This window comes from Hibiscus syriacus, unplaced genomic scaffold (genome assembly GCF_006381635.1).
Source record: "Hibiscus syriacus cultivar Baekdansim isolate YM2019G1 unplaced genomic scaffold, ASM638163v2 tig00110065_pilon, whole genome shotgun sequence".
NCBI lineage: Eukaryota > Viridiplantae > Streptophyta > Magnoliopsida > Malvales > Malvaceae > Hibiscus > Hibiscus syriacus.
In genome coordinates, this window is record NW_024062585.1 from 3,033,102 (window position 1) to 3,047,005 (window position 13,904).

At 35.4% G+C, this 13,904-nt stretch overlaps 1 protein-coding gene and 1 pseudogene across 6 annotated transcripts; one reads left to right on the top strand and one right to left on the bottom strand.

Moving 5' to 3' along the window:
- The first annotated feature begins 660 nt into the window (after positions 1 to 660).
- LOC120214575 lies at positions 661 to 3,380 on the top strand (annotated as a pseudogene).
- Positions 3,381 to 5,536: 2,156 nt separating this feature from the next.
- LOC120214534 (E3 ubiquitin-protein ligase RHF2A-like) lies at positions 5,537 to 10,270 on the bottom strand. Of its 6 annotated transcripts, XM_039212416.1 has the most exons (9): positions 10,178 to 10,270; positions 9,963 to 10,096; positions 9,154 to 9,294; positions 8,973 to 9,019; positions 7,507 to 7,569; positions 7,309 to 7,417; positions 6,814 to 7,193; positions 6,565 to 6,672; positions 5,537 to 6,470 (listed from the first exon to the last, which is right to left on the bottom strand). In XM_039212416.1, exons 3-9 carry the CDS (start codon positions 9,253 to 9,255, stop codon positions 6,161 to 6,163), a joined length of 1,119 nt encoding a protein of 372 aa, XP_039068347.1. In that variant the 5' UTR covers positions 9,256 to 9,294; positions 9,963 to 10,096; positions 10,178 to 10,270; the 3' UTR covers positions 5,537 to 6,160. The 6 variants fall into 6 exon arrangements, 3 of the variants coding, with proteins under 3 accessions (XP_039068347.1, XP_039068348.1, XP_039068346.1); XR_005524876.1 differs by lacking the exons at positions 9,963 to 10,096; positions 10,178 to 10,270 and having other exon boundaries at positions 5,537 to 5,777; positions 6,105 to 6,470; positions 9,154 to 9,300; XR_005524875.1 differs by lacking the exons at positions 9,963 to 10,096; positions 10,178 to 10,270 and having other exon boundaries at positions 5,537 to 5,993; positions 6,105 to 6,470; positions 9,154 to 9,300.
- Positions 10,271 to 13,904: the final 3,634 nt, after the last annotated feature.

The window sequence follows — 13,904 nt, forward strand, 5'->3', positions numbered from 1 at the left end:
GAAACCCTGATTATTATCGAATAAAACATCAAATCCCCATTGTCTTTTCATCCTTTCCCTTCTCTCTTTGTCACTTGCCATTGTACAATGTTTTCGTTTTTCTTTTGTGATTCCAGATCATTGTGATTGTTTATGATTCCTGTTTAACTATCTTTGAAAATTTTATATTCTGGAAGTTTTTGAGATCCAGGGGTGTATTAATTTTTTTTTTGTTATTTTGATGAAATTGATTGCCATTGGATCACATTGTAGAAGGTATTCATATTGATGGTATTTTTCAGAAGTAAAAACAATTAATAAAACCTGGAAGGAATAAGGAGAAAAGGAAATGGGATTTCATAGCAATTGGATGGTTGGAGAAGAAGATTAAGGCGTGAGGGAATTGAAAGTCGTTTCAGTTTTTCCTGATGGGAGATGTCTGTTCAAGTTGTTGCGGTTCCACTCCACCTGAAGAGGAACAAAAGAAAAGTGGAACAGAAGGTGAAATGGTTGAAAATAAAGAGGCGAAGCTGAAGCCGAAGCTGTAGCCGATGCTTCCGGTGCAGGCGACGGTAATGGCGACGATGCGGTCTAAAGGACCCCCTGAAGAGATGAAGAAGGAGAAAAGGAAATGGGATTTCATAGCAATTGGATGGTTGGAGAAGAAGATTAAGGCGTGAGGGAATTGAAAGTCGTTTCAGTTTTTCCTGATGGGAGATGTCTGTTCAAGTTGTTGCGGTTCCACTCCACCTGAAGAGGAACAAAAGAAAAGTGGAACAGAAGGTGAAATGGTTGAAAATAAAGAAGGCGAAGCTGAAGCCGAAGCTGTAGCCGATGCTTCCGGTGCAGGCGACGGTAATGGCGACGATGCGGTCCTAAAGGACCCCCCTGAAGAGATGAAGATTGTTAAGGACGAGAAAGGATCCGGAGAAGAAATCCAAACACAAAAATCAAAGTTGACCCAAAGACAACAATCAACAATGTCTATGAAGAGGCAACAATCTTCGGTTTCGATGTCAATGTCTATGCAGAGGCAACAATCCAAGGCTACCCAAAGGCAACAGTCCAAGGCTCAACCTCTAAGACTTGAATCCAAACCATCACAGATTGCGATCGCAGCGGCTGCGGCCGTTGTGTCGGGGAAAAAGGAAGAGCCTAAAGCTGATGCTGCGAAACCTCGTGAGCCTCATAATGTGAAGAGGCAGGCATGTGCAGGGGCTGAAGGTGGAGTCTGTGTTACAAACCAAGACAGGTAACTTGAAAGAATATTATAACTTGGGGAAGAAGTTAGGGCAAGGCCAGTTTGGGACAACTTTTCTTTGTGTGGAGAAAGGTACCGGTAAGGAGTATGCTTGTAAGTCTATTGCCAAAAGGAAACTTGTAACTCCAGAAGATGTAGATGATGTCAAGAGGGAAATTCAGATAATGCATCACCTGGCTGGCCACCCTAATGTTGTCACCATCAAAGAGGCTTATGAGGATTCTGTGGCCGTTCACGTTGTCATGGAGCTGTGTTCCGGGGGAGAACTCTTCGATAGAATCATACAGAGAGGGCATTATTCCGAAAGAAAGGCGGCTGATCTAGCAAGAACTATAGTTGGTGTTGTGGAAGCCTGTCACTCCATGGGAGTAATGCATAGGGATCTCAAGCCTGAAAACTTTCTTTTCATTAATCAACAAGAGGATTCGCCTCTTCAAGCCATTGATTTTGGGTTATCGATATTCTTCAAGCCTGGTATGTTCAAAATAATTTTATCTTTTGGTGCTTGATTTTGGTGTTGTTTACCTAATGAAGGTGCTAAAAAAAATTCAGGGGATACCTTAAGTGATGTTGTTGGAAGCCCATACTATGTCGCACCCGAGGTTTTGCAGAAGTGTTATGGTCCGGAAGCAGATGTGTGGAGTGCTGGGGTGATCGTTTACATTCTCTTAAGTGGTGTGCCTCCTTTCTGGGGCGGTAAGAACATTTTGAACTTCGCACTTTGAGACTTTTCTTTTAGCAATTGGTCTATTTTTGTTTGTTTTTATTTGGTTTTTTCCTTCTTTTTTGTTTACAGAAACCGAACAAGAGATATTTGAAGAGGTTTTGCATGGTGAACTTGACTTTGCATCTGATCCTTGGGCCTAACATCTCTGAAAGCGCGAAAGATTTAGTGAAGAGAATGCTTGTCAGGGACCCGAAGAAGCGGATAACAGCGCATGAAGTACTGCGTAAGTCTCTTTTACAATGCTAGCTAGGATGATGAACATTAGAGAACTTGGATGTTGATAACATGGTTGAGGCTTGTTTTAATTCTCAGTCGATGTTCGTTTTTCGACCTTATTAACACCTTTAGGATCATCTGGAAGGCCTTAGTTTCATTTCTTAGTATTTCAAATCATCATCCTCGTTCACCATTAATTCTAAGATTATTAGTTTAGCTAGATGACTCTCTTTGGTGGTTCACTATGTGATTTCATGAATTTGCTGGTTTTATTTTGGTTCCTTGCAGGACACGCTTGGGTGGCAGTCGACGGGATGGCTATGGACAAGCCACTTGATTCCGTGGTCTTGAGCCGTATGAAGCAATTTTCCGCGATGAACAAGCTAAAGAAAATGGCCTTGAAGGTAAGTTTTTGCCTCTGAAACAAAATTGGTCTATGAAACTTCTGATAAAAGATGCCAAGTAAAATTCTTATTTATCTGCAAAGACTATTAGCTAAAATGGCTTCCCCTTGTTGTTTTATTTTTCAGGTGATTGCCCAAGGACTTTCTGAAGAAGAAATAGCTGGGTTGAAGGAAATGTTCAAGATGATAGACGCAGATAACCGTGGCCAAATCACATATGATGAGCTCAAAGTTGGGTTGAAGAAATTTGGCGCTGATCTTGATGAGTCAGAATTCCACGCTCTAATGAAGGCTGTAAGTTTCATTTTCAGTCATAAACATCATCTAATTAACATCCTTAGACCCTTTCTGTTTGCTCGGAAACCGCAGGCGGATGTCAATAATAACGGTACAATCGACTACGAAGAATTCGTAGCTGCAACATTGCATTTAAACAAGATCGAAAGGGAAGATAACCTCATGGCCGCCTTCTCGTATTTCGACAAAGACGGCAGCGGCTACATCACTCAAGATGAGCTTCAAAAAGCTTGTCAGGAGTTCGGTATCGAGGAGATCCAGTTGGACAAAATGATAGGAGAAGTCGACACCGACAACGTAAGTCTACGTTTGTGCATGCCTATATCAATTTAAGATTTGCATGTGTAAAAGCTGGGGGTTGGACTGATTTTCTTGTGGCGTTATGCAGGATGGTCGGATTGATTATAATGAATTCGTGGCAATGATGCAGAAAGGGAACCCTGAATTTGGTAAGAAGGGCCTTTCTGCCAATGGAGTTAAAGGCAGTGCCACTTAGTTAACCAAATACAATCCTTCTATTTAGTGGTTTATTTATTTATTTTGCCCCAAAAACACTTCAAAGTTTGAGACTCATCATTCCATTCATTTTATTTCTTCTTTCATCCATCAGGAGCTCCTTTCAAACACCCCATGTAATTGAGTTTCTTTAATGTTCCTGTAAAATTTTTGTACACATTTCTGAAACATATCTTGTTTTCATCCATTCTTATATACCAATTCTAAAAAAATAAAATGAAAAATGACGTTTGTTTCTCTCTTTCGGGTGGATGCTTTATATTTTCTAGAGGTGTCTAAAACTGAACTAACCGACAGAATCGAAATTTCGGTCGATTAATTTTGGGTTCGGTCGGTTAATGGTTAATGGTTAATGGTTAATAGTTTTTTAAAACTTCAGTTTTGGTTAATTCGGTTCGAAATCGGTTAATTAACCGAATTAACCGAAATTATTAAATATTTATTTAGCTTTAGGGTGTTTAAACTCGATTTTAACCAAATTAACGGACCGAATAAACCAAAAATATTTAATATTTAATATATATTATTTATAAATTTCGATTAATTAGATTAACCGATCAATTAACTGAACTTAATTTGTTTCGGTTAACAATTAAAGAGAAAAATTCAGTTAATTAAAATTTGAGTAATTTAGTTTGATCAATTAATCGAATTATCCGTTTGAACACTCTACTATTTTCTCTTTATTAATTGATGTCAACAGCCCTATTCATTTGGGTTTTTAATTTTGTGAGCTACAAATTTATCGACCTATGACGCTTTTTAATGCCTGATAGAGTAGATTTTTTAAAAGAAAAAGAAAACTAAGATTTCGTTAAGTAGTCAATAGTATTACTAGGCGAGTAAATGAATCGTGTTTAGAAGAATAAAGTTATATTTAAATTCGTTTGTTTATTTTTAAAGGTATTTATGTTCGGTTTTTGTTCGTTTAAATTTTTAATATCGTGCTCATATTCGTTTATTTATTTTTGAAGGTGTGTGTTCGTTCGTTTAGCGTTCGTGAACATATTTATTTAATGTTCGTAGACATATTTACTATATGTTCGTGAACACGTTCATTTAAATATTTACGAACATGTTCATGTTCGTTTAACATTCGCAAACATGTCCATTTGTATATTAAGAAATTAAACAAAATCAAGTAAATAAATCTTATATAAGATCCACAGTAATAAAAAAATACAATCTTTAAATTTCAAATTTCACCATTTAACTAGTCCCTACATTCACCAATGTATAAAATGAGCTTGTTTATGAACATAAATGAACAAGTCGATAAACGTATTTGTTTATAAATATAAATGAAACGAACACACATATATTTACGTTCGTTCGTTTATTAAATAAAAATAAAATCACTAATTTATTTAACATAATTAGTGAACATAAACAAACATTATAAGAACTACTCATGAATAGTTCACCAAGCGTTGTATTCATTTACAGCCCCTAGACATAACAACTTTAAAAAGAAATTGTTATTATTTAAGTCCATACCCTTATTTAATATATCTAAACCTAGAATACATGAAATGAGTTGATATTTGTTTAAACGGTTATCATTATCTATCATTAATAACAATTAAAATATTTCAAGAAATAATTTTTTTTATTAAAATAATATGATTGGTATAAGACTTTTTTAATAAGAATCGAGTATCCCTCAATTACAGAAACGACGAAAAGATAAATCAAGAAAGAAAATTTAAAAAAAAATATATAAAAGTAAAATAAAAATTCGTTCGAGATAAGATAAATATTTTCAAAATTTTTGTAAGAAGGGAGGAAGACTTATTAACAAAAAATAAATAAAATCTTAGATCTTTAAAACAAATCAATATCTATAAAAAATAGTAAACTAAATAATATATATGAACATGATCCGCTTATATTATATAAAACTAATACATTTTACACTTTATTAACTTACAATAAAATAATATCGTTTTTTATTCCAATCTCTAAACCTTAAACCATAAAAAGAAAAGGCATTATTTTACTTAGTTAAATATATATTTATTAATGGATTATAAATTTTAATTAAATCTAAAACATTTATATATTTAAATCTTTATAGTTATCAATTAGTGTAAAACTATTAATATATATATATATGAGAGGGGATAAATACAGCTATGGTGGCTGAATCAAATTATATTTAAACAAAATTCACACATATAAGTGAATACATATGCATATATGATATATCCATAAAAAAAAAAAGGTTTCTGGGCAAATGAAAGCTCTTTGTCAGACTTGTTATGGGCGTATTTAAGCACAATGAGTTTATCCATCCGTAAATGGCAAATCACCTGGCCTGAAATGCAAAGGCATCTTTCCATCAGCACGCCATTTTTGGAGAAACGAGATTGGCTACCTGAAAACATAGAAAATGGTGAGTCGAATAGATTACAAAGATTAAAGCTGAAGTATAAATCTGCTGAAAGGTGCAATGGTTTCAGCTGTGATGATTAGATTTATTGATATGTGATGGAATAACATGGTACAGGTTCGGTCGATGCAGCAGATTTCACCAAGTCCCTGTACTCGTGCGTTGAATGAGGAATCATGACAAGATCGATACCAGCAAAAACTGGACAGTCAGAAGAATGGTGGATGAAAAATTCATTGTTCTCTATTGCTGAGTAAACAATTAAACAAAGGCGAAAGATGAATACAAAGCAAACATGCTAACCTGACTCACCTACAAAGATTAAATGCCGAGGATAGATGCGATTTGCCCAACTGACTTCTCATAAATTAATCAGAAAGGGAACTTGCAGCATGCAAAGCAGGTGAAGGTGAGGGTGAAGGTGAAGGGCTAATACTTAAAGGGTTATCCCGGTTTCGTAGCTCTGTATTGGAGGATCCAGCCGAATGATGCAACATAGAATGTTGTTTTTGTCTGCTATTTTCATCAGTCTCAGGATGCTCCATCATTCGAGACACACTAGAAATTCCTGCACTCGCTTCTCTCCAAGCTTCATTCCCGACAGCAGGCATAGGAGAGTTGCGTGAGAACCACCTCTCCTTCAAGCCTCTAGTACTCTTTGAGATCGATTCCTTGTACCTTTAATTCCAGATGTTTTAACGTCAAATTAGTAACATAAGAGGAAAAATATGTATTATTAAGTTCTAGTTATTGCTGACTTTTCTACTCTTACCTCAAGGACACTGCATTAATTCTGGATTTTAAAGACTCTGAAAATGATTGTAACTCTGATGGTCTGCTTCTCTCCTGATTTGTCGATGACGAATTACTGTAGGTGCTTCTGCAGAGAGAGACAAATAATCAACAAGATGATACATACATGATTAGAAAATGAATAGGAAGTGCTGCTGCAAAGAAAAGGAAAATACTAGATAGATCATACATTGAGTATTCAAAAGCATGGAAAAAGATAATGAAATACCGATTATTAAAGGAAAATCCTCGTCTGTTTACTGGATTGACAATGGATCCAGATGCAGATGTATTTTGACTAGAAGGAAATGGTGATATCCGTTGGGATAACTCATCTCCTCCAGACAATAGTGGAGTAGATGGATTAGCAACGGTGACTGCAGCTGCATCAGTTCCCCCTGCTACCTGAGTAAGAGGCAACGATCCAGAACCAGAATCCTCAGCACCAGGATGAGTGGAGAACACCAAGAAGTGCGGACTACTTTGAGCCGATGATCTTCTCTGTCCCTCCCTCCGACCAGCGTGGTGGGCCCTTCCCATTGCAGCGGCGGCAGCCAAGTGCTGTATTATACGCTCTTCAAGTTCAGGATAATTCACACCCACTGGTAACTGCAAAACAAATTGAAAATTGTATATATTCTATTGGATGAATGAATGGCATACAAAGTTTATTGCTGAATAAAAAAGAACAAAAGTTTCGGACAGGCACTTGTAGGCAGCATACATGTTGCAATTCAAAATCACCAAGGGTGGGATGGTGAAATATCGTGGTATTTCTTGATGAGGTATCCCTAAAGCTTCTTTCCCTTTCGACTGCTTGAAGCAATTCTTGACTGCAACGGTTGACACATTATTAGCCAACTCCACAGGTGTTAAGATGTGAATATATTCAAAGTACAAATGTGTGGATAAATAAGAAAACCTTGCAGGGTCCTTCAAGCTAATGGCTTGCCAGCACATGGGACATTGCGAACTTCTCTGGCACCTAAATTTATAGGGGAAAAAAGTAACTCGTGTTAAGCTTTATTCTGTGATCTCTTCCTTTCAAGAATGTATGCTTCCAAATTCAAGTCAACTTAAATATTAAAAATAATGTCGCCAATTAAATAAGAAAATTTGTTGCGGGCGCAAGCAAAAGAGTTTAATGTGAATTGAGGCACTTATATTTACGAAAAGGGAATGTTATTTTAAGAAATTACAACGTAAATAATATAAATAAAAGGGTTATGAGATTGTAAGTTATCAACTATCAGAACATACAACAACAACAACAACAAAACCCTGATTCCCATATGCAATGGGGTAAGGGGGAGGTAGGGTAGTAGGCTGACCCCAACGCCAGGTTGAGAGCAGCTTCCGTGAAAGACCTCCGGCAGTCAGAAAATTAAAAATAAAGATAAGATGCAAATGCGTGTATAAATAAATAAATAAATACATAGATGAACAGTCTTCATATGCAGTCTTGATATGTGCGTCTGTAATGGGGAGTAATCCCTGTAAATAATTCCCTGCAAATAATTCCCTATATAGAAATCTCTGCATATAGACTGAAAATGTAAGACCCCGCTAAATTTAAAAAGAGGAAACATGAATAGTAATGATACACAGAAGTTAATAATAGCAAGCTACGAGAAGGAATAAATTCAAATGAGTTAATTCTTAAACTAAGGCAACACTACTCAGATACCCTAGTTCTAAGCCTTCATACATTTCAATGACATAAACATGTATAAAGTAGAAGTCATGGAAAGTACTACAAAGACATTAAAAAGAAGACAGAGATGTTACACCCTATGGCTGTGAACTGCACTACTCAACTACCCTGGTCTTAAGTCTCCAACTATCAGAACATAACTAGACAAAAATTTAACCATCATTGCTGTCATCAAAGGATAAAAACATGGAACTAATGAAATACATCATATAGAGATGTCAAAATCAAATTCATCATATAGTCGTCTCGTAATCAAATGCATGATCCAATCACGTAATCATACCATATAATTAGGTCAAATACGTATCTTTCCAAGTATAAACAGGCTCGTGACATAAAAGCCGGATGTTAAATGTCCCATTTACAAAGCAATAATTTGGCCATGTTTGGCCTTTCTAGAGGTTGATCTTTTATTTCTGTTCTCGTCGCATATGACTCCTTACCCTTTGTATTGTACACTTCCAGTCTCCTCCCTCTCATTGAACTATATGATCAATGTCTTAAACACTTCACTGACGGTCAATGTAGAGGGGAGAACGGAATTTTGATATATAAAAATGCATACTGAATCTAATAAAGGGGCAAAAACATAGGCAACGGTAAGGAGTTTTACACAAACAATGAATTCCACTAGAATGGAAATACAATCATTTCGAGATTTACACGAAACGTACCATTCAAGAATGCATTGGAGGTGAAACTCATGCTTGCAATTAGTCATCTGCAAGTAAAGGTAGAAAGAATTCGTATTGAGATACTTCTACACAATGTAAGTCAAGGGAAATAGTGCATGAAATCCATATCACCAAACAAAAGGGGTTAATAGAAAAATGAATTTGTAGTCCTAGGCCTTACTGTTGAAGGATCGTTTTCAGAAAACTCCTCGAGGCATATGCTGCAAGCATCATCACAGGCATCCTGGATTCCCCCTTCCACAAAGGCAGCAGCCGATGTCATATGACTGTCGGTTTTATGCGTCTCTTCCAACCCCTGAACCTTCATGATGAAACAAAAAAACTCACCAATTTTCGACACAGACACTGCATACTAAAATTCTATTCTGTTCTGATGATACACACTTCTCCAGAATTCGAAAAACAACCATGTTTCCCTTGACAATTACAAGCACGAATAGCGGAAATGCTCTAACCAGCCAAAACAGTTTTTTTCCCCTGACATCTAATTGAATTGAAATAATGAAGTTTATAAAGTCAAATTTCCCATGTTTCAAATAGCTTCTACCAGGGACAATCTAACATAGATAATCGAACTGTATTTTGATTTTCATTTTCCATTCTCTGTATATATCAACTAAAACATTTTTCTGATTCCAACCATTAAAAATCCGGCCCTGTTTGATAGTCATAAACTCGTTTGTTGAATGCAAAACAAAAATTAAAACAAAACAAAAGAACCATATTTACATGTCAAATATACACAAATTTGTTAAAATCACATTTAACTCGTTTAAACTCTGACAAAAAGCAAAGCAAAAAAAAATGTAAAACAGGCAAAACAGATCCACGATATATTAATCATTGAATACAAAGATAAAACCCAGATGGAGAAAGGAATTTTCAACCGGAACTGAAGATATAAATGCACGAACCCATATAGAAAATACATAAATATGTATACAATCAAAAGAAAAGGAGGACCCTTACCCAGAAAAAAAAATAATGGTTTTGGAAATTCTTCTGAAACGATTCAAGGAATCAAGGAAATGGCCATGAAAGACAAACACAAATTTGAGCTTATTGATTTCCAAGGGAATGCCAGAGATATCTCTGCATCACAACTAACAAACCCTATGAAATTCAGAGAAAATAAATGAATGATAGAAAGAGGAAGAGAGCAAGAAATCAAAAGACATGGGTACCTTGATCTTCATAAATAATTGATGGGTTTGTTTTTTAAGTAATGTTTTCTTTATATAAACTTTTTTTTAAAGCTTTCATCTCCATCAATTTGGCCACCAACACCTCCAATGGTATGTCCTATCCTTTTAAATAATTGGATCTTATCTCATATCATTGCAGTATATTCTATTATTTGTCATTTCATATGCCCCCACAACTTTATGTTCAAGCTGGGTTTCTTCGGAAATTGTCTATTTTTTATGGGATCATTCTTCTTTTTCTTCTTTAAGTAATAATGGCATCTTTTATATCTAATTTATAATAAAATTTCTAATCATACCCAATCAACTCAATGGTCAGAGATTCATCTCTTGCTTTCTTCTACTTTTTCATCTGAGACATTATAAAATTTTATATATTTAAAAAATAATTTTATACCCCTAATTTATTTAACGTTTTATAAAAAAATTAAATACATTTAAACTTATTTTTTCTAAAAAAGAGAAATTAAATTTTATCTAAATTCGGTTTGATAAAATAAATTGAAACATTAAGGAATCATTTTTATTATAATAAATTTAAATTAACAATTTTATACTTACTTTTTAATTATATAACTTTATCTTTAATCTCAATTAATTATATTAATTTTACTCTTTCATGTACATAGATCGGTATTAACGTAACAGTTAATTGTGGTAATGTTGCAATCTATTATATGTGTTGAATTATGTTTCGATATAACAAATTTAAGGTAAAATATTTTTGGACTTGAATTAAATTTATTCAAATTTTTAAAAAGGTTTCCATGCACTAGTGTATCCATAACAAATTTAACTGATTTGAGCAAAAATGCTAAAGGGTATCCATACACCCTGCAGTGTATCCATACACAAGTGTACTGATACCCCCTGCAGGTGTATCCATACACCTATGACCGCTCAAACATCGAATGCAATTAGTGTACCGATACACCTATGGTGTACCGATACATTGGTGTACCGATACACCCTGCAGTGTATCCATACACCCTGGTTGCAACGGCTAGTTTATTTGAATTTAATGAAGGAGTATCGATACCTTATGAAGGGGTACCGATACCCTATGAAGGGGTACCGATACCCTATGAAGGGGTACCGATACCCTATGAAGGGGTACTGATACCCCTATTATTGGCAGCCTTATTTTGTAGAAAATCATCCCAACGGCTAGATATGACTTCAAACCATGGTTATCAAAATCGGACCGGACGACCGGTTCAACCGGTTGAACCGTGAACCGGTGGTCTGTCCGGTCCGGTTACCTCACAAAACTGGTCTGGCAATGAACCGGCTGAAAACCGATAGAACCGACTGAAAACCGGTAAAACCGGGGTGAACCGGCTGAAAACTGGTAAAACCGGTTTGAACCGCCGATTCACTTTTTTTCTTTTTAAAAAAAATTAAACCAAACGACGTCGTTTGTTCAACGAGCCAAGTCAAATTTGAGTATTGTTGAGCTCGACTCGAACTCCAAAACTTTAAAAGTAAGCTCAACTCGACTCAAAAAGTCACGAGCTAAAAATTATCAAGTTCAACTCGAACTCGAAATATAATATTAAAACTTGAACTCGAAAAGGCTCGAACTCAAAAAAAATTTAGAAGTTCGATTGAAGCCTAAAATTTGAGCTTAATTGAAGCGAAAAAATAGTTCGCTATGTGCTCACCAAAAGGCTCCATGATTTTGAATGTCAAATTACCTCTATTATTTATAGAAGTAAGTTGGGATGCTCTTCTATGTTTCTTAGCCATGTGGGATTGTTTTTTTTTTAAAAAATAAACCAAATGACATCATTTGTTATGATTTTTTAAGTCCCAATTTTTTTTATTATAGTTATATAATTATATTTATTATTTAATATGTTTTACCTTAAATATTATGTTTTAGTTGATTTGAATCATTTTGTTTCACTTGATTTTATGATTTTTAATTTATATATGTTATGACTTGTGATATTTTTATACCTTTTAATATTGTAAACTTAAAAAAAGTGTTACATATATATTAATATTGCTTTGAGTATTATGTAAAATTAAAAAAAAATTATTTTATATAACCCGGTTGAACTAGTGAACCAGTACCTTCACCGATTCAATGTCCAGTCCGGTTTTAAAAACATTACTTCAAACACATTCCAAGCTATAAATACAAGCTGAGGACACTTGAAGAAATAGGAGAACAATAATCCAAGCAATTAAATATGAGAGAATAGTTTTTTTATTCTTATTTTCTTTTCTGTTGTAAATATTTGTTCTTGTGAGCTTAATTCTTGTAAACACCTACCTTTGAGAGGTTTATTTGTTTACTTCTTTTATCCTTTTGTAAAGGGGAAAAGTTATAGTTAAGCCCGTGTAAAAGCTAGGGAACGGTTCTAGTTTATCCCGTGAAAAACTATGGAGTTGTAAAGGTTATCTCTTTGTCCTTAAAAAGAAAGAACAAATTAGTGAATTTGTTGGAAAATCCTTGGTGAGGAGCTAAGGTAGTGGATGTAGACTTGGTTGAGAAGTCGAACCACTATAAATCACTATGCAATTCTCTATCTTTCAATCTCCTTACTCCCTAAACACAAAAATCGTTCCAACCCCTCTTTGTAAACCATTTCGGTTGTCGATTAAAGCTTCTGCAAATCCCAACAATTGGCATCAAAGCCTAACTCGCTAGAAGGTTTAACCACCTTGAGACGATCCTAGAAGAAGCTCTTACCGATTTCCGATGTAACCGACAAAGAAATGACTTCAACCTCCGGTGCTTACTACATTGAAGATTCTCTTATTATGGATTCACAACCGATCAACAAGCCATCCTTCTTCAATGGAGCAAATTATTCCCATTGGAAGAATAAGATGATGTACTTTATTCGAGCCTACGATCTAGGAGCTTGGAACTCAATCACGAGGGTTTACTCCACTCCACCCGGTGAATACGACTATTGGAGTAATGAAGAGAAGAAAAAGTTCCACCTTAATTCTAAGGCTATACATATTCTCTTGTGTGCTTTAGGCCCAAATGAATATGGAAGAATCTCATCTTGTTCCAGTGCCAAAGAGATTTGGGATAAGCTCCAAGTCACTCATGAAGGAACCGACGAAGTGAGGTAATCAAAGAAAAGTCTTCTCAACCATAGCTACGAGAACTTCAAAATGAAACCCGATGAAGACATTAAAGCTATGACGGATAGATTTTTCGTGATTGTCAATGGTCTCAGGGGATTTGGAGAAGTAATCCCTAATGAGAAGCTTGTAGGGAAGATGATCTACTCTCTTCCAAGTTCGTGGCAATCAAAGAAGACCGCCATTATCGAAGCTAGAGACCTAAAGTCTCTCACTCTCGATGAATTGATTTGGTTCTCTTCTCACTCATGAGATGATGTTGAAGGAAGAGGAAGAAAATGAAGAGAAGAAAAACAAGAAGAAGAATAAGGTAGGCATTGCCTTCAAATCCACCAATGAAAGCTATCAAGATTCAAGTGACGAGGTGGATGAAGATGATTATGAACAAGAAGATGAGATGGTCAAGCTCTTAAAAGAGTTAAAGAGATTCATGACTTCTAAGGAAGTAAAGCATGAATCAACCAAGAAGAAGAGTCCCCTGGTGTGCTTTAATTGTCAAAGAACAGGACATGTCAAGTATGATTGTCCCCTTCTAAGAAAGAATGGATCTTCCAAGAATAAGGCATATGTGGCAGCTTGGAGTGATGAAGATGACTCC